Source organism: Sapajus apella, unplaced genomic scaffold (genome assembly GCF_009761245.1).
Source record: "Sapajus apella isolate SASKATOON/1434 unplaced genomic scaffold, GSC_monkey_1.0 scaffold6, whole genome shotgun sequence".
Classification (NCBI taxonomy): domain Eukaryota; kingdom Metazoa; phylum Chordata; class Mammalia; order Primates; family Cebidae; genus Sapajus; species Sapajus apella.
Genome location: NW_022436946.1, coordinates 44,448,449 through 44,472,947, shown reverse-complemented (window position 1 = coordinate 44,472,947; position 24,499 = coordinate 44,448,449). Strand labels below are relative to the sequence as shown.

General features: G+C 40.6%; 1 protein-coding gene across 3 annotated transcripts in view; it reads right to left on the bottom strand.

The window, feature by feature from the left end:
* Window positions 1-373: 373 nt before the first annotated feature.
* Window positions 374-24,499, bottom strand: part of BVES (blood vessel epicardial substance) — a 36,406-nt gene continuing 12,280 nt past the window's right edge. For 2 of the 3 annotated variants that reach the window (XM_032275158.1, XM_032275157.1), the window contains 4 exons: window positions 24,044-24,152; window positions 17,349-17,516; window positions 16,330-16,471; window positions 374-832 (listed from right to left, as the gene is read on the bottom strand). In XM_032275158.1, coding sequence (XP_032131049.1) covers window positions 708-832; window positions 16,330-16,471; window positions 17,349-17,516; window positions 24,044-24,152 — 544 coding nt within the window. In that variant the 3' untranslated portion in view covers window positions 374-707. Of the gene's footprint in view, window positions 833-16,329; window positions 16,472-17,344; window positions 17,517-24,043; window positions 24,153-24,499 lie in introns of all 3 variants that reach the window. The other variant, XR_004267927.1, reaches the window with a different exon arrangement.

The following is a 24,499-nucleotide window of genomic DNA, read 5'->3' as shown; positions in this document are numbered from 1 at the left end:
GTGCTCAGAAACCCTTCCATCTGTTATCTCTCCAGCTTCAGGTTTCACAGCAGTTTATAAATGGCATAATACAAGGGTAATGTGAGTAAAGTCTGAGAGTTTTGTTCATTATCAAGTTATCAACACAGGGCCCAACTAAGTAAGGTGATCTAGCGGAGTAACACCTCTGGCCTGGGGGAAAAATAAAACCAGTCAAATCACACCTTTGTCTAAAATGTTCCATTAAAAAATTACGGAATAAAGTTTGAGATTTCCTACTTTTTCATGTTACCTTCACCTCAATTTTAAACTTATATTGTTTGTTAAAATTATCAGATGAACAATCCCATTGCCATGGAAGAGAAAAAACTGTGAGGAAACAGAATCACAACTCGGAAAAAATAAGTGAAAAGGCATTTGCGTTGAGAGATTGCTAAGATTTGTTAAGTTAAAACAATAATGTATCTAGAAAAGACTGTGAAAATTATATATCTCAAAATAGAACAAGGCATAGTCAGAAGGCTCAGTAAAACAATTACTTCAAGACTGACTAACAAAAAGGATAAGTGAAAGAACCCTTCCATCCTTGATCTTTCCTCACTTCCTCCCTCAGACTCTACCAGTATGGATGCACTAACATACAATAACCTAAAAGCCATGAGAAAGTGCTGGTATTTTCCAGGGCCTCAAGACACCTTTTGTCTTGGTAACCTGAATTCTCTCTCTGATCAAGGCAGCTGACGGACTTTAAATGTATTTGGAGATACCGGTTCAAAGACCTCATCGTCATCTTCTACCCCTTCTTCTATCGGTTTCATCTTGGCAGAGGCTCGCTGGTGTGGGGATGACACATCTGTGGAAAGATACAGGAAGTAAAACAACTGAATGCACAATCTACCCCAATACTGGTGTGATGTATCAATTATAAATTTCAACTGGAAAACAAAACTCAGTCGGAATCTCTCACTAGTACCAAGAACACAAGTTCTATAAACTATTCTACATCAATCCAGCATTTCAAGAAAACAACCAAGTCAAGAAGAGACTCTCAGCCAAGAGAACAGATGAGGGACAGACTCTACTGTAGGTGCTTGGATGATATGAGTTTCTCAAATATATTCAGTTCCCAGGGGCTTGCCCCACAGTCTGTTTATGACTCAGAACGCATGCTCCTACATTCATATCATACATGGGAGCTTGAGTCTCATATTGACCCTTCAAAGTTAATTTAACTCCTAATTTCCCTAAATAGTATTTCTATTCTAAAATTATGGAATCTAACACCATCTGTAATATCACCTAAAACACATTTCTTGCCTCCACCGTGGAGTCCAGTGACTCCCTGGGCTGATACGAAAAGACGAGGAAGAAAGGCCAGGCATTCAGGAGGGAAGAGCTGAGTGGAGGAAACACAATCCCAAGTAGCAGCAGGAGAAAAGGCATCCCCAGGGCCTTTTAGGATGCCATTTAATCAAAGGAAGCAGGCAACAATTCATTCATTCAGTCACTCATTGGTTTATGCATTCACCAATTGCTTATAGAGCATCCACCACATAATGGGTACCAAGCTTGGTGTAGAAGAAAATACTATCTAAAAGTAAGAGTAGACGTCATCATCAATAGACTTCGCAAGGTGCCTAATGAGCAGCTAACGTGACTGCATAACCCCCCTGCATACAGTCACCACCATCACTGTCAGGATCCATGCTGCCTGGGTTTCTGCATGCCCTACCCACACCCATCTCCTTGCTGTCCAATCGCAGGGTGGACTGGTATTCAGGCAGCCCACAAATGCTGAACGCAGCTGGGGAAAAGGCTGATGGCGGAGGGACACAGGATGAAGCAAGACTCTTTAAATACTTGCTAACAGCAAAAGCAAGTGGAGGATCTATTAAGACATGAAGCGGATCTGCTACAAGATGACCACAGAAGTTTGTCAAGATCAGCTGTCATTCACTGGCAGGAGACAGGAGCAGATGGCCGAGTCGGCCAGCACGGGGAGAAGTCCACAGCCAGCAAGCGGAGCCACAGGCTGTGAGCATGTCACACAGCCACTCCTGGCGGGAGGCTGAGACGGCGGCAAAGGCTTTGCCCTGGCACTCAGCCACGAATGAGTGGTCATTCCTGGCCCCTGGTATGGCACGGAGGGAGGCAGCATGCAGGGGAGTCAAGACCAGACGCTCAAAAAGCAGTTCCAGGGTTCAAATTCCTGCTCCGCAATTTGCGCTCAATTACCACATCTTTCTAAGCCTCCGTTTCCATATCAATAAAAAGGGGATATTCGTAGAATCTGCTCCATGGGATTGTTGGGAGGATTAAACAGAATAATGCATATGATGTGCTTAGCAGGGTGTTGGGCCTATAGAACATGTGACTAAATGTTGTTTCTTATTAACTGTACAGTCACTGCTGTGCATCTGGGGAAATGCTGCTACCAGTCATATCTTCTAACATAAAAAAGAATGCAGTGCTGGACTGTGGTACAGCTCATGTATACTTGCTGTACATATATGGAAATTGCTCACTTGCAAACATCTACAGGAAAAATATGGAGTTTCTTAAAAGACAACTACTGACATAAACTGTAGAAAATAAGCCTCTAATAAAATGGTCCAAGAACCCAATTCAGAGCACAGCATGGGAAGTTTTCAGGCAAGTTCTTATCCTTTTCCATGCAGGTGACACAAACACAACATTTACTACACATGTCTACTCAATGGCGATGACTCCTATCTGTGTGACCTTGGACAAGTTACTTTACCTCTTTGTGCCTTAATTTCCTTATCTGTAAAACAGGAATAATAAGAACAGCACCTATTTCATATGGTTGTTATAAGGATAAAATGACTTGATATTTGTAAAGTTTTTAGATCAGTGCCTGGGATGTAATAATCACTTTGTAAATATTTGTAAGAATATAAAAATCAAGTACTATGGTCTTTGGAAGGCTATGGACTTAATAATGAGAAAATTTGTTAAAATTCATCATTGCTCATAGGAATGGCCAATAAAGGAAATGGGCCTTGACTCAAATGGGGGTTTGTGTTTCTCAATCTTAGCTCTCTTGAGTGTAGCCAAATTGTCTTTAAAATTTAAAAAAAAAATGGCCAGGCACAGTGGCTCGCGCCTATAATCCCAGCACTTTCAGAGGCTGAGGCAGGCGGATCACGAGGTTAGGAGATCGAGACCATCTGGCCAACATGGTGAAATCCCATCTCTACTAAAAATACAAAAATTAGCTGGGCATGGTGGCATATATCTGTAGTCCCAGCTACTTGGGAGGCTGAGACAGGAGAATCACTTGAACCGAGGGGACGGAGGTTGCAGTGAGCTGAGATCGTGCCACTGCACTCCAGCCTGCCAACAGAGCAAGACTCTGTCTCAAAAACAAAAACAAAAACAAAAAACAAAAAAATAGCCCTGCCTTCCATCATATTTTTAGCCTTAAGTTCTCATTGGGTCTCATAAAATATTAACTTAGGCTGAGTATCTACAATCAGATAAAACTTTCAGAACAAACAATAAGATGACATGCCTAAGAGCATTAAACCAAATCAATAATATATAGTATTTAGACATAATTGTATAATATGCTTAAATGAAACATACCCAGTTTATTTTGTCTGAGGAAGTAGGACTAATTGGTTCCTAGTTTTTAAGCTCATCTATCAAACCAGGAGGAACATCCTACCCTAAGATTGAGGCAGATATCTATACTGGAGCCACAATGCTATCTGACCCTCCCAACTATCTCATCTATTCTTGCATTTTTCTCAGAAAGAAAATGAAGGGAGGACTCAACACAAATGGAAATGGTTAAGTGAGAAATTCCCAAGAGCCTTCAGCTTTTCTGTGAAAGAATTTATTCTGCTCCTACCATATTTGCTGGGGCAGAAGAAGAGCTGTGGCCTCTCTTACCATATAACATTAAAAGGATAATGAGAGTCATTCACAATCCTTGGGGTGACACCTGGGGTTCTCCAAGTTGGGCCTCCCTCCCCCTTCTAGTCCAAGCTCTTGCAAACTCACTGCTCTTCAAATTCAGCCCATCCTCCTCTTTTCCTCTTACTTTTTTTCTCCACTTGGAATGGTTTCTCCACTCCCATCCCTAATCACCAAATTCCCATCCTTTCCCCAAGCAGGGTTCAAACTCCACCTCCTTCATGTGTAACCCTCCCTGACTCCTGGGGGAAGATTCTACCCTCTTCATCGCAATAACTTCAGCCCTTACACATCCTGTATAATATTGTGGTTGCAGTACTTGCACCTCTTCCCTATTAGGAAACAGGCATCTTGAATGCTGTAACCATGGCCTCTCTTTTCCTGCAGCCTTGCAGAAATACCCCACACATAGCCAGGACCTTGGTAAGTCCTTAAGCATGCGGTGATGAAAAAAAATCCCTCCTCTGAAAGGCCACACAGGGAACCTCAGAAAGGATCCTGAGAATGAGGGAAAAAGATATGGGCATCATGTTTAATCTCTGGCGGGTCTCCCAGTGGGGCACTACCAGCATTCTTCAAGCACAGGCAGGCCTCAGAGTCCAGTAAACCTCATTAGGAAAAGCGACTGTCATCCCTGTGCTCTGTAGCATGTCCCCTGATGGAAACCACTTTTGTATAATTGATTTGACATTGCTTAGATCATGGACAAGAACACTATTCTCTCAAGGGAATATCAATAGGCTTAACTGCACCGTCACCTGCTATAGTGTTTTCATTCAATCAGTAAAATCAATCAGGGGGTGACCACAAGGTGCTAGACAATGGGTTAAATGGTGGGTAAATAAAAATGAATCACACCTGGTCTTTCATGCTATCTTATTTTATTTCTCAGAAACTCAAAGCACTTTTCAGAGCAATTCGCCCTCACCACATCTGTACTATTATTTCTACCGTATATTCTGAAGCTAAAGCAAAGACAACTTGGAACACCCGTGAAGGAAAACAGAGCGGGTGGCTGCCGTGAATGAGCTTATTTCTTACTAGGGCGTGAACCATTTAGACAAAAACACATCCTAGGAGGATAAACCAGGGAGTCCTAACGGCCTGGAAAGATTGAATTTTTTCTGCAAAAGCTGTTGACTTACTTTCATTTCAAGCTTTGTGGCTGAGAATCTGCAATACCCCCCCCCAAATCCCTGTCCTTACAACAACATTGCCTTGTTGTTCTTTTTCCACCGCAGTAGACCCACTGGCAGACAGGAGTACAGCCCAACCTGCCACTTCCAGGGACGACCCAGTGCCAGCTGGCTGCCAACCCCTCGCTTAGAATCTAAATCACAGAGAGTGTCCACTCTTTTTGTTGTTGTTATTGTTGTTGAGATGGAGTCTCCCCTGTCACCCAGGCTGGAGTGCAATGGCACAATCGTGGCTCACTGCAACCTCCACCTCCTGGGTTCAAGTGATTCTCCCGCCTCAGCCTCTTAAGTAACTGGGATTACAGGTGCGCAATATCACACCTGGCTAATTTTTTCTATCTTTAGTACAGATGCAATTCACCATGTTGGCCAGGCTGGTCTGGAACTCCTGAGCTCGTGATCTGCCCGCCTCAGCCTCCCAAAGTGTTGGGATTACAGGCGTGAGCCACCGCATTCTGTGAGTGTCCACTCTTTGTATGAACCCCAGTTACCCTGGCCTTCTGTACCACTGACAGCCAAGTATAACATTCACATCCAAGAAGACCAAAGGATCACTTGCCCTGCCTCAGTATCTGCAACTGTCATGGCCATCAGAAAGGCCAGCTTTGAGGACTGAGGGGCAGACTGAGGGGCTCACCTGGCCCCTAGACATGGAGCTCTCTGGCCTCATCAGGAGACTTACTGGTTCAATGAAGAGACTCGGAGTCCATCCCTATATAGCTGGACATCATTTCTTTGACCCCCTAATACATTCAAAACCAATTTGTAGTATGAACAAAAAAAATAAGGGAGTACTATATTTCAAGGGAATGGTCTTCCATTTCACAAGTTGAACACTAATAAATAACTTCCACAGGTTTGCCTGGTTTTTCATTAATTTTATGTACTGATGCATCATCAGAAATTTGCCCAGAGGCCCAACATCTTCCATAGATATGACAGCATGAGAGGAGCAAGGAAGAAACAGAGCTTATCTTTAGTTAAGTGCTTTTTCAAATTACTTTTGTCCTTCAAGGATGTTACTATAAGGTTCGTGATCTTTACTTTTCATTTATTCCAAATTGTAGAGGGGCAAATAATTCCATATCCACAAATTTCCCAGAAAACGGATTCTTAGTTTTCTATTAAAACTATTTTTACAGTTGGGAGACAGAGTGGTTAACCCTATCCTGTCCTGTTATATTTATTGTGATCAGGAAAAGATTTCTGCAATAATTTTTTTCTGTTACCTATAATCACCTTCTACCTGCCAGTTAATACATTTTATTATAAAAGCATATAGACAGTATTTCACTGAACTGCAATCCAGATTTAACAGGTGTGAAACTGTTATACAGGTATGTCAAGTGTTACTATTACTGGATGGATGTTTCACATTACACCAAGGAGCAAAAAAGTCCTCTGCTCAAAGGACGTCCATGGGTACCAAGGCACCGTGAAGGTGCAGCCAGTAGGGTAGAATTGTACTTTGGGCTGTTTGCCAAACTCACAGTATGTTCACATGAGAAAGAGAACTGCATCACCAGGCTGCCATGCTGAGGGTAAGAAAAAAAACTCAAACTCAAAGTCAAGGGCACTGAGCACACGCAGAAGACTGAGACAGCATTGAGAGCGCTGAACTAAACAATGGACACTTCTGCTCCTGCCAGATGACAGGGTGTGACCACACCATGGGCTCCGACAAAGGGATTCAGATACAGCCAGGAGAGTCTCTCCTGGGCAGAACTGTTCAGGCAGCAGCTAGGGCTGGGGGCTGGTTAGGGAGGAGGAGAGTCCATCACTAAGACCCACTGCATGTCGCCGAGGGCACTGGCTACAACGCCAAACTAAACATAGGCCTCCGTGGAGGGACTACCCTGCAGATTCTTCTCTGTCTTCCAGAGTCGTGAGTTAAAGAACCACCAGAGGCCTTAAAAAACTTTTTTTTAGTTTAAAATGCTTGTGGGTACATATTAGGTGTATATATTTATGAGTTACATGAGATATTTTGATACAGGAATGCAATGTGAAATAATCACATCAGGGTAAACAGGCTATCCATCACCTTAACCATTTATCCTTTGTGTTACAAACAATTCAACTTAGTCTTTTAATTATTTTAAAATGTGTAATGATTTTTGACTATAGTCATCTTGTTGTGTTAGCAAATACCAGGTCTTATCCATTCTTTCTATTTTTTGTATGCATTAACCATCTCCACTTCCCCTCTACCTCCCCCGCCTCCACTGCCCTTCCCAGCCTCTGATAACCATCCTTCTGCTCTCCATGTCCTTGAGTTCAGTTCTTTTAGTTTTTAGCTTCTACAAATAACTGAGAATATGTGAAGTTTGTCTTTCAGTGCCTGGTTTATTTCACTTAACATAATGAGAGGAGGCCTTTTTTATACATGAACCAGGGAGATCTTACATGACAGTCAAAACTCCTGCATACAGAATAAGAAAAAATGAGGTAAGATTCTGTCCCTATTAAGCTTATTTCTATTTCAGTGTGCTTCTAATTACAGGAGGGCCTGAGGGCCTCTCCTAGGAAGGAAAAGTAAACAGACATATTTGTTGTTCTTAAATCCAGAGTGAAGATCATGCCTGTTCCAGGGGATGAACAAACTACCTCAAATCTGAGCTTCAAGTAAGTAGAGTACCATGATGTGAAATTTTTCAAGTGATTTTTATCCTTGCTTAAGAAACACACTTTTTAAAAAGGAGCAACATTTCTGTAAACTAATATAATGTGTTAAGATTCTCTTTTCTCCCGTTAAATTTAATGACGTTTACTTCATTTCTTTCAAAATGTTATTATTTTTATTATGCTTAACCATCTGGCCAACTGCTTTAGCAAGTAATTAAAAACCTACAGGAGTTTAGAATTTTAATTAGATTGTACAATTTTTGAAGAATGGGAAAGGGGAAGGATTTAATGTTTTTGTTTTTTTTGTTTTTTTGGCTGGAAAGAATCATTTCTTTTTCTGTCTTATCATATCCTAAGATTTTTTTTAATTGAGGAAACTGAGTTTGAATTGAAGCTTTCTGAACAATAATACTGAAGGGCAGCTTCGGCCTGTGCACCAAATGTTTCCTTTAATGCTCAGCAACAGCACTGAGGAACTCAAGCAAAGCATACAAAATGAGGGCAAATGAGGAGGTTAGAGTAGCTTAGTGGTTCCCATGATGAGGTCTACTCTGCCCCAAGAACATATTCTCAGATCAGTACCTAACCACTTGGATGGACAATCAGGGCCTTGAGCTGCAGAGCACAAGTGTGGTGTGAGCAGCCAAGGAGGAGCCAAAGTCCTGCAGCTCCTTCCTGCTCACAAGGAAGAAGATACAGGGTAGAGGGGAAGGAATGAATGAACCCAGGAGAAGAGTGAGGGCAGGATCCAGGCTGGCAGCCATGCCACAGCCCAGAGAACAATCCATCCAGGATGCAGTCGGAGGACAGCAGGCTCTGTAAGGAGGGCCTCTGGGAAAAACGGGACACAGAACTGGGAGAAAGGATATTAGGACAGAAGAGGGAAGGATCAGAAAAAGAACAACTAGAAATGCCCATAGAAACAATAAGCGGTATGGAAAGGCAGAGTTCAAATAGAGGACAACCACTCAGAGACTTGAAGAAATGAAATGGGCTTCACATAAAAGACAGCATGAGAAAGCAGCCTGATGACCCCAGGGATATGGTGGATAAAATGTGTCCCACGACAGCAAGGCAAGGAAACAACTTCAGGGGGAAAAAAGGCAGCCAAGTGATAAAATAAACCATGGCATGATTTTCATGTTGTGTATGAAAGAAGAATCCACTTGAACTTGACTTTTAGGAAGTCTCCTTTGAACAGAACAAGAATCATGACATTGGAAACAGAAATAAATGTAAGCACTGCCCACCACTTGGTTCTACATAAAGCACAATAATGTCAACATTGCTTATTTATTTTAGACTTTGTGAAACAATTCATAGACAAAGACTAACTGACGTTTGAAAAGAGAACATATAACAACCTTGATCGTTTCAAAGTAAAAGAAGAGACCCAGAAACAGTTTGAAGGTAGAAGGGGGAAGAATAAGAAATGGTAGGGATTCTAATGTCCTCATCTTTTTAAAAATTTTATTAAAAACTTTATTTTTTATGAGCAGGGTCTCACTCTGTGCCCAGGCTAGAGTGCAATGGTACGATCTTGGCTCACTGCAACCTCAACCTCTTTGGGCACAGGTGGTCCTCAGTCTCCTGAGTAGCTGGGATTACAGGCACAGGTGGGCCACCATGCCCAGTCATTTTTTGTAGAGACAGGGTTTTGTCATGTTGGCCAGGCTGGTCTTGAACTCCTGAGCTCAAGTGATCTGACTGCCTTGGCCTCCCAAAGTGCTGAGACTACAGGAGTGAGCCACTGGGCCCAGCCCTAATGTCCTCACCATTAAAATTAGTACAGAGAGAAAATGAAATGGAGACTTAGTGTATTGTTTAATGTTACAAAGTTAAAAAAAGAATAAAAACTAGTGACTTCACCACACTGAGCACAAAGCGGAAGGGAAGTTAGAAGCGAGCTAAGCAGGTTAGTAGATAAAGGTTACCAAGTCCACCTAGAGTAGGTAAGAAGGTAGTGACTTGCCTGTAATTCCAGTACTTTGGGAGGCCAAGGCGGGCAGATCACTTGAGCCCAGGAGTTTGAGACCAGCCTGGGCAACAGGGCAAGACACTGTCTCTACAAAAAAATACAATAATTAGCCAGGCATGGTGGCATGCACCTGTAGTCCCAGCTACTTGGAAGGCTGAGGTGGGACGGCCTCTTGAGCCTGGTAGGTAGAGGATGCAGGGAGCTGTGATCGTGCCACTGCACTCCAGCCTGGATGACAGCATGAGACTCTCAAAAAAAATTAAAAAAAAAAAAAGGCTAAGTGTATAAAGCAATAAATAACAGCACATCATTTAGCACTGTGGGTAACAACTGTTTCAAAGTGATTGTTCCTTGGGAGCAGGGCCAAAATTACCTTGGAAGGGGATCAGTTCTTTTCATTGTAAGGTTTTTTTTGTTTTGTTTTGTTTTGTTTTTGTTGTTGTTGTTTTTTTGAGACGGAGTTTCGCTCTTGTTACCCAGACTGGAGCGCAATGGCGCGATCTCGGCTCACCGCAACCTCCGCATCCTGGGTTCAGGCAATTCTCCTGCCTCAGCCTCCTGAGTAGCTGGGATTACAGGCACGCGCCACCATGCCCAGCTAATTTTTTGTAGTTTTTTAGTAGAGACGGGGTTTCACCGTGTTGACCAGGATGGTCTCGATCTCTTGACCTCGTGATCCACCCGCCTCGGCCTCCCAAAGTGCTGGGATTACAGGCTTGAGCCACCACGCCCGGCCCATTGTAAGGTTTTTTAACTATGTAGTATCTACGTATTTAACTTGATAATTTAAAAAATTTGATTAACAGATTAAAAATGGATAACTATACAAAATACCTTCAGACAACATTTTATAGGTAAGAACATACTGTGTGAGGATAGAGGCCCTCTAATGGAGCGAGGTGGGCACTGGCATCAGAGATCATAGCCCCTGCTGGCTGGGGAAGGCACGGTCACATTCCTAAGCCTAAAAATGGAAAATGAAATGCCCACCTCATAGGGTGGTTGTGAGGATTAAATGAGAACATGGGTCAAAGTGGTTAGGATGTGTCACCTGCTACAGCAGTAGCTGAATATCCCCAAACAAGTTTATGCTCACACTGATCTCCATAAACTACATTTTACTCATTTACAAAATGAGGGTATTGCTTTTCTCTAGCCATCTTGGTAGGTCTGAGAATTGTTCAGGCTCATCTCCCAGAAACCTGCTGCCTAATCACATCTTTCTACCTCTCTGTACAATTCATGTAAAGTTTATTGTTTATAAGTCTACGGTTGCTCATGACGGGAATGAAACACAAATTGAGCTGAACAGATTATTTCATGAAACCAGCCTCAAAACTAAGAATGCTGTAATGGTTTTTTACATCTTTCCAGGTAAATAAATACAGAAGAGAACAGAGAGAAACTCATAATCAGACATATTGCTAGTCATTGCAGACTGCAAGCCAACTATTTGTATAACTAGGTCATATGATATTAGTAGATTGTCCACAGCAGGATCTTTTTTTTTTTTTTTTTTAATTTCTTTGAGACAAGGTCTCACTCTTTCACCCAGGCTGGAGTACAGTGGCAAGACCATGGCTCACTACAGCCTAGATCTCCCAGGTTAAAGTGGTCCTCTTACCTCAGCCTCCCAAGTAGCTGGAACCACAGGCACATGCCACTGCCTCCAGATAATTAAAAAACCTTTTTCGTAGAGATGGAGTCTCGCTATGTTGCCCAGGCTCATCTTGAACTCCTGGGGTCAAGAGATCCTCCTGCCTTGGCCTCCCAAAGTGCTGGGACTATAGGCATAAGCCAGTGTGCCTGGCCCTGTCTTGACACTAATAACAAACAAAATACTTACAAAGATCTTCACTGTAAGAAACATCTCTCTAAAGATCTCACAGCATCTTTAAAAACAACATAAATATTATTTCATAAAAAAAAAGACATGGTTTAAACTAACAAGCTTTTTCAACGATGAATTCCAACTGATTGGATTGCCAATATTATTTTGTGATTAAAAAAAATCCAAATAAGTTATTTAACCCCAATTAACTAAAATAGAGTTCTGTAACATTCAAGGAAGCATATGTCTTCCTGTTACCATAGCAATGGCTGAGCTGGGCACCACTTTCTAGTGATGGAACTGCCAATACAATCCATCCATGTGAACGTGTGTGTTTTATACATGCAGGGAGCTAAGAAGGAGAGAAGATGACCAGAAGATGACAACAAGGTACCCTGACGAGCAACACCTTGGTCCAGGGGCAGGGAGAACAAAGCTTTCCTACATACAGTGGCACTAAAGTGTTCTGACACAGCTCACACATCTTGTCCCTTCCTCTCTTCCTATCTCACCATGTTGCATGTTTGTGAACATGAAACGCAGTAAATGAAGCAATGGGAAAGTGAAAGAGTTAAATGAACTGAATTATGAACTACTGAATAAACAGAGATAATGACTTTTTCTTGGGCTATATCATGACGTCACTTTCTTCCCTTTAAACGACAGTTTGGAATGGGAATACGGAATCTGCGTGGAAAGCAGTAGAGACCTTGCTATGGATTTAGCATTGTGTGGCATGTATAAAAGCAGAGCACAACATGAGAAATGTGAGCAGCAGCAATTTCACTGAAACAGGTCACTTAGTTCCCTCCACCTTTTTCTGATCTGGATTCCTGTTTCACTGAACATTTGCTGTGTAAAGTTATGAAGTATATTTGTGGTATTACTGATTGAGATCTTTAAAAGTAGTGCCTTTATCAGAATTTAAACACGCTTCTAGACCCAACTACCAGCAGATGAGAAAGACAAGAACACCATAATCACCACCATGGGGATGAACACAGCAAAATTCCAGAAGATGGGAAATTATACAGCCTCCCTACTCAACTCAAAGTGTAGTTCACAGACCAGCCACATTGTTATCACCTGGGACTGGTTAAACTTGTGTACTCCCAGACCCCACCCGAGGCCTGCTACATCAGGATCCCATCCACATTTAAGAATCTGTTGTTCTACAGGACAAACCAATAAACCAAAACAAAAACATATACAGAAACACACACACAGAGACAGAGAGAGATGGAAAGGGAGCCCAGAGTTATATTGACTGAATGCAATGTGTACATGCTGTTCAGATTGTGATTCGAAAAATAATTATGATAAATATTCATATGCATGTTAATGTTTAAATAGGTATTTGGGGAAATGAATAGGTGGAATAACATAAAAAGATTTAAGAAAATACATAAGGTATATGTAATTCTGTAAGTACGCTAACCAAAGGCTAAATGACACTGGAGATTATCATTGGATAATTTTACATGTTCCTAAGTAGAACCCTAGTACTCCAGTGCTAAGAATAAGGCAAACATTCTTGTTGAAATGGATTACATTAACCAATTTATGAAAACCTATCTGCAGCACTACTTGATCACAAGGAAGAAATCAGGAGATGGCAAATTTCCCCAGAAAAGTAGGTGAGAGTTGAAAAAAAGTGGCTTGGGGCAAGTCGCCAATTCTAGGTAGACTCATCTGCAAAGAGACAAATAACAGCTCCTGGGCCTAGCGCAAGAACAGATGTGACGGTGACCCGTATATTGAAAAACTCTAGTCAACTGTTACTTGCATTAAAAAAAAACCACAGAGGTCATCTGGTCTACAAGTATGAGCTTTTGTTTTTCTTTTTCTTTTTTTTTTGATACAGTTCTCACTCTGTCACCCAGGCTTCAGTGCAGTGGCTCAATCATGGCTCACTGCAACCTTGACTTCCTCAGCTCAAGCAATCCTCTCACCTCAGCCTCCCAAGTAGATGGGACCACAGGCATGTATCACCATGCCTGGATAAGTTTTTAATTTTTTGTAGAGATGGGGTCTCATTATGTTGCCCAGGCTGGTCTTGAACTCCTGGGCTCAAGTGATCCTCCAGCCTCAACCTCTCAAAGTGCTGAAATAACCGGTGTGAGGCACTGTGCCTGGTCAAGCATGAGCTCTGGAATCAGACAGGATCCTTGTATCACAGAACCAGCCCACATGGAAAAGGAGCAAGCGAACAAGCATCTCATATTCCCAGTTTCTCGTCTGTAAAATGACGTAACACCCACCGTAGTAGGCTGTGTTATCGTCCAGCCGTCCACTCGCTTTCTTTCTCACTAGCCCCTGCCTGCGCAGCCCCTGCAGGAGGGTTAAATCATCTATCCATTGATGCCGGTTCTGGCAAGTGACTTCTGTGGCACAGGGAACATGCATGGAAGTGGTACTTGTTCCTCTGGAGCACGAGCCTTAACAGCTATCTTGTGAATCTGCCACCACTGTCTTCCCTCGGCAGTGACAATGGGAATGACCCAGATGGCAGCTGCTCCTTTGGCTGAGTCCCACGAGTGGGGAAGTGCAGCATCTACCTTCATGTGAGCTTCAGTTAATACCTTCAAAAAGGTACTATGCAGGCCAGGTGCAGTGCCTCATGCCTGAAATCCCAGTGCATTGGGAGGCTGAGGCGGGTGGATCACTTGAGTCCAGGAGTTTAAAAAAAAAAAAAAAAAAAAAAAAACTAGCCAGGTGTGTGGTATGTGCCTCTAGTCCCAGCTACTTGGGAGTCTGAGGAGGGAGGATCAGCTGAGCCTGGGAGGTGGAGGTTGCAGTGAGCTGAGATCATATCACTGTACTCCAGCCTGGGTGACAGAGTAAGACCCTGTCTCAAAAAAAAAAAAGAAGCTACTATGTAACAAAATATAACCATCTCCAGTTTATCATCTGTGTTGCCCTTAAAATCCCCTTTAGGTCCATAACACATTTCTGTGTCAAACATTGCTTTGGAAGCCTATACCTGAAAGAATTAAAAATAGGTCATTCTGGCATGTTGTCTATTTTGAATTAAACACAACGAAAAAAACAGCAAGTGCAACAACTCTGACCTTCATTTTATTTCTTAAAAACAAGTGATGAGGCCAGGCGCAGTGGCTTCTGCCTGTAATCCCAGCACTTTGGGAGGCCAAAGCAGGATGATCACTTGAGGCCAACAGTTTGACACCAACTTGGGCAATATAGGGAGAACCTTGTCTCTATAAAAATAAAAAAATTGCCAGGCATTGTGGCGCAGGCTTGTAGTCCCAGCTAATCAATAGGCTGAGGCAGTAGGATCACTTGAGCCCAGGAGTTCAAGGCTGCAGTGATCTATAATTGTGCCAATGCATTTCAGCCTGGGTGACAAAGTGAAACCCTGTCTCAAAAAACAACAACAACAAAAACAAAACCAACCCCTACCCCCGCTGGCAAATTTAAAAACAAACAAACAAACAAACAAAAACCAGGAGATAAAATTCTTGTATGAAAGGTGCCTGCCCAAATGTTAGAAGAAAAACAATGTTCTTATCATCAAGGGCAAGATGTTGAGGCAGACAGAATTCTATACAAGCCTTATTAAAATAACTCTTGTCTTTAAGTCTTCCAACATGATTTAGTTGCTTTTTCACAACTTACTATTCTTTGTAATTTCTTTGTCCAATTTGCTATAAACTGCTTAATTGCTTCTTTGGGTCTCATTTCCTTATGAAGGCTTCTGTGCTATGTAAAACCTGAATGAGCTTTTAACACAAACTCATACAACTTGTATTAAATTTGCATGCTTTTCTCTTGTTAATCTGTCTTATGTCAATCTAGTTCTCAGGTCCAGCCGGAAAACAACCCTAAATCGGAAGAGGTAAAGTTTTTTCTTTCTTACACCCCAATTATATGGCCTTGTAAATTCTAGCCTCTCCTGACTATGCAAAACTTAAAATCCCTAATCTAACTTACCTAAGGCATACAAAGTTACAAGATCATTTACACAAACATCAAGGATTGCTGAATGAGTCTGCATTTTTTAAAAGTTAATTTGGCTTAAAATACAAATGTAAATACGAATAGTTTTTAGTTCACGCAATGGAAGAATGTCTACCTTTTTGCTATTTCATATGAATTTCTTCAGTTTTATATCATCATTCTTAGAATAATTCTTAAGTATTTAATTCTTAATTTAGTTTTTCTCATTTTACTTACTAATTTTCAACATCTGTGTTATTTGTATTACTTAAAATGTTTTGAAACAATCTAAACTATGGAAGAATCCTGGAAAATGTGCCTCTTGGCAGGTGTGTGAATGAGGTAACTCACAGGGGTGTTGAGTGATCTACTTCAACTTTGGGACTATTCCATTTCCCAATCACTTTTTAACTCATGGCACTCATACTGAGATAACCAGGCAGTAGAACATCCCACATTTATTTGTCAGCCATTTTTAAGCACATTTCTGGGTCTAGGCTTTCACTCCAACTGAAGTTGTGAAAGCAACAAAGCCCAATATCCACCAAACCATGTCGACTCTTTTAGACATTGTGAACCTCTATTTAAGTACATGGCAAAACCAGTGAACAATTTCTGAAACAGAAATAAGAGTCCTAAAGTTGGCTTTTAGCTCACATGCAATATGGGAGAAATGCTAAACAAAATTTGTTTTTATTGTTACCTTTTGGGTTGCCAAATAGCTGCCTGAAAAGTTATTTTTCTAATCAAAGTTGTCATTTGTCTATGTCCAGACATATCCATCGGAACTCTGGAGTAGCATCAGTTTTAGGGTAACTTACGAAGAGAGGACATGCTGGAGGTACCCCGAAGAAACTGGTGCAAGCCGTCGTCACTGTCACTGGAGCTGGCTATACTGTTCCTCATTTCCAGCATGGAGATCTGTGTGCAGAGGCTGAGCTGATGTTCCAGCTTTTTGGCTTTCTACAAAGCAAAGTTTTAAGCTTTCTGAGATTTATGGGAGTTGAATCATATATTCCATTTAAGCAACATGTAGTTTTCCTAGAAAAACGTTAGTGCATAAAAAAAAAAGTACCTGATACATATTAGGTGGCCAATACACATAAGCTATGATTTTTATATTACCTATTACTATAAATGTATTATAAAAAATCAAATATACTCATCTATTTATAATAAGCTAAACAATTAACTGAAATAAGCACCAGCTTAATTTGGTAAACAGCCCAGACAAAACGATTTTGAAAGGACACACATATGCATTGTCACTGGGTAACAACAGTACTTATCACAGAAATGATGTTTTTAAAAATTCTCTCTTGAAATCACTTTAATTTCTTTCTAAAAAGATATGGGGAAATTAAGATCAAATTGAAAATTGTTGAAGATCTATGCAGCTCTGAAATTCCACATCTCTCCTTTCACCTTCTGGAATGACCAGGAAGATAAGCAAGACTGGAAGACACCAGATTTTGAAGGCCAGCTTCCTGATCAGTGGGGTCTGTCAGCCTTTCTCTGTCTGCAAACCTCCAGCTGCCCTGTCCTCCCAAACCTTCTCCATCCCCAACTCCCTCTCATTCCTTTACCATCTTCCTTAAAAGGCTCTTGAAGAAGAGGGTGCCTTATCACCACAAACACTAGTCCCTCAGAGTTATAGACTCCTTCCTAAGTAACAGCAAACGTTATCATTACAAAATACTTTCTCCTTTCAAGATTACCAGTGTCCTCAGTGTATTTAACATATGGCTAGTTACTAAAATCTCAGGAAAACATATTTCATAAAGTGAAATATACCTCATATACATATTTATTTAACAAAATAAACTCAGAAAACACTTACTTTATCATTTAAGGTGGGATCATTCAATGAGTAGAGCTTATTTGTAATGTCTTTTCCAATAAGATACCTAAAGATTTCATACAAGAAAGGTTCTGATTCCAGAAAGTATGTTAATCTTTCTCTTGACCAGCATAAAAATCTGCAGTTATCATCTGCAATAATGGTGACCTGCCGAAGAAACAAGCATGCAAAGAATAAAGTACATCTATGTATATGAATTATGACTATAGTGATTTACCAGACACAAGTAGGAATGATTTACTGGACATTATCATAGCAATGATTTGTCAAATTAAATTAAAATAAGATACAATGCACATAAGCTTCTATATGTACAAAATTATGGGTTTTTTTAGCCCCAAAATTATGTTTTTAAAAAAGCAATCTCCAGACTAAATAAAAGCAAATTCTCTAGGTTTCATTGTTGTTTTGTTTTGTGAGATCCGGTGACAGAAGAATGGCCTCTGTTTTGATACCACTGCTGAAGCATGTATTTAACTGGGAATGCCACTGGACATATCACTCACATGAACTATTTCTTTATACCCTGTACATTACAATGAGGTTCAAAAATACAGCTTCAAGCAGATGAACTGAGGTAAGATTCATGAAGCAAGTTGTAGAAGAAAGACCTTCTGCCCATCCAAATCTGAAAACATACACTGAAGATTGAGAACGCTTCAAGGACCCCAGCTGTTGCTGATGAATATGGCTGGTGAGGGTGCTTCTGTCATAGGTGTTTCTCAAGTGTCACATTTCAAGGTTAAATCTAGGGTAGCCCATTAGAAATATTCACAGATACCCCCAAATTTGCTCAGAACTAGCAATCATGTCCCCTTTCCTTCAGTATTATACATAGGAAAGCAGAAAGGTACTATAACTATATGACACAGAGCTCAAGTATCCCTCAAATAAATTCCTTCACCAGAGTGAGGTGCTATGACCTCACAGCTCAGTGCCAGGAAGCCCATCCTCCCATGTAGTCCTCTCCCATCGGTTAACACTCCTGCAGGCTTCATTGTGGCTTAAATCCTATCATTAAATCCAAGCTCAACAAGCTTAAATCTGATCATTAGCAAATTAAGAACGTCTGGGTCAATGTCTCTAGGAAAAAAAGCTTGTGTTTACTCATTATATCAAAAGTAGGAATCCCCCAAACCAAACGTATTTGTTTTTAAGAAATGCATCAGCATCTAAGACTTGACAAAACACTAAATCTCATTCATTCTTTCGATACACATAGCTAGATACTCTTCAAGGTATGAGATTACAATGGTGAACAAGAAGGACAAGATGCTTGCCCCATGAAGCTTACATTCTAGTGGAGAAGGCTGATAATTAATAAAGAAATACGACAATTTCAGGTGGCAGTAAGTGTTTTGACAACTGTAGAGCAGGGAGAAGTGGCCGAGAATGACTAGTGGGTGACAGCTGCACATAACGCCACTCACTTTGTATATGAACTTTTAAACTTTAAGGTGCTTCCATATCTATCATGTAAGTGGATCCTCGAAAGTCCCTTCAAAATAAGACAAGTAATATTCTTCCCCATTTTTCAGATGCCAGATGAGAACGACCAAAAAACTTACTCCCAAACACACATTAATTAGTAGTAGAGTGGCTCTACAAAACATACCAAAATCAGCCAGGCATGGTGGCATGTGCCTATAGTCCCAGCTACTTGGGAAGCTGAGGTGGGTGATCACTTGAGGCTAGGAGCTCAAGACCAGCCTGGGCCAACATGGTAAAAACCCATCTCTACTAAAAATACAAAAAATTAGCCAGGTGTCTTGGTGGGCACCTGTAATCCCAGCTATTGAGGAGGCTAAGGCAGGGCAATTGCTTGAACCTGGGAGGTGGGGGCTGCAGTGAGCCAAGACTGCACCACTGCACTCTAGCCTGGGTGACACAGTGAGACTCCATCTCAAAAAACAAACAAACAAAAAAATTAGTGGTAGAGTGAGCACTTTTAACTTTCAGCCCAAATGTATTTTTCCACCAGGTCAAAATCTACCCAATACGTCTAACACTCATCAAGACCATTACATAGAAAGTATTTCTGCCTAGAGACCACAAGGTTGGCTGTGCAGTCCATCAAGAGCATCTCATACAAAGGACGGCTTAATACATGTCATGAGGCCTACACTCTAGTGGAGGAGGCTGCTAATGAAGAAACAGGATGCAAAAAAAAAAAGGGGGGGAGATTTACAAGAAGAGGAGTATAAGCAAACCACCCCTGGGGAATTCCCACAAACAGTAGGAGGTAGGTGTGTAAATGGAAGGCAACTGAAAAATATTCCACAGCAGTAGTAACAGAAAAGTGAGCATGGGGTACTCATGACGATGACGGCCCAGCCACAGACCCAAGTGCAAAAGAGAGGACTGACGTCCCTTCTATGTGCAGAGACGTCACTCGGGACTCTGGAAAACAGTGGGAGAAGGAATTAAAAGAGGAGATGGAAATCATCTAGGAGAGGCAGAAATTATATTTAGATGATCCATAAGGCCGTTAACTTTTCTTCAACCATCTGAATTACCTCAAGTTTCCACTGAGGCAATGAAACTTTTATGATGGCACTGTAATTTCCTTAGCAAATTCATTTTTTATTGATGGTTAAAAAATTACTTTGGCTAATGCCCTTTTCAGCCTTAGCCCACCTGCACCCAGGTGAATAAAAAAAAAGAAAAAGGAGAAAAAGAAAAAAATTACTTCTAACCTGATTATTATTAAATATAAATTTAGAAACAGTATTCAAATAATAAGCTGTACTTAGTACATATGAGTAATTTATGGGCCCATAAAAACACAGATTCAGTCAAAAGCCACCAGTTAGAGTGCTGACTGAGTTCATTTTACTTGATACCTAATGCTTCATTTCTACCAAACAGTTTTATTTAATGATTTCCTGTCATGACAGTGAAGCAAAGTGTATTTTTTATGAGATAAAGCAATATAAGAATTTTAGAAGTTTCCATAAAATAAATTTACTTATTAGGTACTTCAGTAGTGCTATGCAAGTCCTTGTCAAGAATTTTACTGAAGAAATAAAAGTAAATATGGCAACAGAAGACATAAAAGGACATCTTTCGGGTTGAGAATTAGACTAAGCATTTGCAAGCAGGTTTGCCATCATGGCCACAAGGCACTGAATCAGTTCCTCCCTTTAGATTCCAAACCAGTTCTACAGCCTGTCACCAAGAGAAGACACTGGCTCCACTGCTGGAAACAAAGGTGTCTGAGGGATCTGCCTCATGTGCTAGAATCAGAAACCACAGTCTGGCAAGAGGGCTGGCTGACTGTCATGAGGAAGTAATTTAATACTTTTTGCAAGTATCACATTACATTTCATACACAAGAACACTAAAATGTCCTTGAAGTGGTCATTCAACTGATGCTTATAGAGTTCTCCTAGCACTAAAATAACACAGATTCAAAAGTGGCAGGGGCAAGTGCTTCACAGCTCCACCAAAATATTTACTTAATATTGAGATGATGTTCTCTGTAAATACCATTAAAACTTAGTGCTCATTTCTTTTACAACAGCATGAATATATGCCAGCAAGACATCCCTCTCCCTTTAAGTCAATACAACTTTGATTTTCGGGCTCTGCAACACCAGGACATGCTATTGGCTATGGGAAGGCAGCCGCGTGAGATAGAATACAAAAGCAAAGCTTGTAAGCCGTAAAGCTTACTCAACATAAAACATCTACATAAAGAAGAAGAAGAAACCAAACAAAACACCACTTTTATTTATTTATTTTTTTCTGAGACAGAGTCTCACTCTGTCACGCAGGCTGGAGTACAGTGGTGTGATCTCAGCTCACTGCGACCTCCGCCTCATGGGTTCAAGCGTTTCTCCTGCCCCAGCCTCCTGAGTAGCTGGGATTACAGACACCTGCCACCACACCCAGCTAATTTTTGTATTTTTAGTAGAGACTAAGTTTCACCATGTTGGCCTGATCTCACCTGCCTGACCTCAGGTGATCCACCAGCCTCAGCCTCCCAAACTGCTGGGATTACAGGCATAAGCTACCATGTCCAGGCTACTTTTGTCTTTTGTAATAGTAATACTCAAGATTCTATCAATACTTATAAATAGGAGCTCTGGCCTGTAAGTACCAGAATGACTATAAGTACCTAGGGATAACAAACTATAAGTTCAGAGTCTGTTTTCTCAGCTCTATCACTATACGAATTACTACATATTTACCTGAGCAACACCTGCTGTGCAATCTCAAGGAACAGAGTCCACTTGCCTTCTCTTTCCTCCTTTTCATCCTATTGTACAATTCATGAGCAACCTGACCACAAAACGAATTTAAAGAAAGAAAAAATCAAGGGAAGTAGCTCCTCATCAAACACTTATAACTGGCTAGAGTTAGGTAAAGACAAGCTTAGTAGGTAAAAATTGTGAGGGTGGAAAACACTGACAGCTGATTTCAAGCATCCTCTGCCATTGGCACAAGCAGCGAGAAGTTGGCTCTGGAAGCGTGTGACATTTTTCATTTGGGAACTTGCATAGGTAAGTAGCAATATACATACTCCTACACAGATGTGTAACAGCTATTTATTACTTTCGCGGATCCGCCAACAGGAACATTTTGTAAACAATCAAAGTACAATCTCTCCCAAGGGCTTACTTTGATGGCTCCAGTTGTATAGGACACAGGTTTGATGATGCTAGTTTTAATCTACTGACCAATCAGGAAATCCCACACAAGACTCTATGCAGAAAAAAGCTGATTGGTATTAAGAAAAGCTGAATACATTTTCTTCATCCAGCTACAGTACTACAAATTTTGGGTCACGATTTTGGAATCTTTACAGTAATGATTGGGAATAATTCTCAACTACCAAAATCCAATCCCTAGACCCCAAGAAGAAAAAGAACTGTAGCTACTGAGAGGAATTCCTTTTTTTTTTTTTTTTTTTTTTTGCTTAATTATAAATATATTCAGTGGAAACGATAGTATGTTACTATTTCTGGCCTCTTGTGAACCACTTGATTCTGGAAACAAAGGAGGCTCAATTCCCACCCCATCCCCTTCAGGATTATATAAGATAGTTATCACACAAAACCACCTGCTACTATACACAGAGAAATACAGGCAAAAGATAAACGTCGGGCTTTGGAACCAGAAACTGTAAAAAGGTCACAGGAAAGAAAGAGAGAAAAAAGATATGGCCCTGCACCAGTGTGTAGTTGGTGGTGATTAAAGATAAAATAAGAACATAAATCTCACAGCAAAGCTAACCCTCACAACAAAGTGAGAGTGTAAATAGAGGAGCCAGGACACAGCATTTGCTGTCTCCTTCTGTATCGTAAACCCAGCCAGCTTGGGAAGAATGTCGCATAAGAGTGAATCTATATGCAATCTTTTAGTAAATGCACAAAACTAACAAGTTGCATGATTACTCAGGCCAGTTATTCAGGAAGGGTGGGTGCAGGGCAGTGCTGAAACCATGGTAAATAATATAAACTAAACTGTATGTCTGTAAATGTTCTTTTATCTTCACTTTTGTGGCATCCCAAATGATACAGCATCTCAAAATGAGACTCTAAGATTCTGTCATCAAGAAACACTAACATTGTTTTCTCTATCAGGTAGTAACAGCCTCTTCATTTCAATTTCCTCCCTAAATAGATTTACCTTCTTGCCCATAAGCAATCCTGTTCTCAGGATATTTCCTTACTGCTGTTAATCCAGAGGCTATGACTAAAAAAACCTCTCACCTATTTATTTTCTTGGTTAATTTCCTTCCAATAACAAGGTGAATGAATAAAATTGGAGGGCTGGACACTTACAGAAAGAATCAGAACAAAGTGCCATGTAATGGAATAATCTGTTTTAACACAAAAGGAATCGCACTAAGTAGTCCAAGTTCAAATTACTGTCATTACGAAGAATTTCCTTCTTTGTCCTTAAACATATTCATTAAGTCTAAAAGAGTTGTGATTCGATTTTTTTTTTATAAGAATTGACTAAATTCCCTAAGGTAAGGCCAGTTTTCTGTTTTTCCCCAATAAATATCAATTACATGACTTAGGAACACTAATTATCTACAACTTACATTTTCCTTTTTGCTAACAAAAATATTAGATATTTTAGAAAAAAAAAAAAAGGTTAAAAAAGCAATCAAATACAGTCTAGAAATAACATTATAACAAAATTCAAATATATCTTTCTTGAATATTTTCTGTACATATACACACTATTTTTATAGTTTTTTTTGGCCGGGCACGGTGGCTCAAGCCTGTAATCCCAGCACTTTGGGAGGCCGAGACGGGTGGATCACGAGGTCAAGAGATCGAGACCATCCTGGTCAACATGGTGAAACCCCGTCTCTACTAAAAATACAAAAAATTAGCTGGGCATGGTGGCACGTGCCTGTAATCCCAGCTACTCAGGAGGCTGAGGCAGGAGAATTGCCTGAACCCAGGAGGCGGAGGTTGCGGTGAGCCGAGATCGCGCCATTGCACTCCAGCCTGGGTAACATGAGTGAAACCCCGTCACAAAAAAAAATAAATAAATAAAGTGTTTTTTTTTTAAATGGGGTAATATTATACATGCCTTATGGCAACTTGTTTTTTTCCCCAGTAGCTCATAACTGTGTTTCTGTTAATATCCTTTGGACTTTGAGTGAGATACAAGCTAGTTTCAATCTCCTTAAAAATCATGTGAAAACATACCTGGAATTTTTCACCTTTGTGCATCTGAGTTGATCTAAATTCAGGAGAATCTATAAAGGCACAGGGGTAAATGTTATGCAGAAAATGTCCTCGATAGGAGACCTTCATTCTGATAACAGAAATTAATGTTAATAAAGGCACTATTTCACAAATAACATGATAATCCTTAAAACTGCTATCATCTTATGCGATTTTGATTTGTAGTAAAGTTTTTTAAATTCCACAGATGATGGACATAACTAAAAGCACCTCTTTAGGCACAAGTATTTCAAAAACTAACGTTAGAAAAAAGCATTGTCCAGTATTGAGCCAGACATATGTCGTCTAGTGGTTATTATTGCTCTTATAAAGGAAGTGACTATATAATTTGTTACTCAAGCTGGGATACTCCTGAGAGAGAAAGAGGTACCATTAATAACAATGCCAGCACAACACAGAAACTGGCTCTCTCCCCAG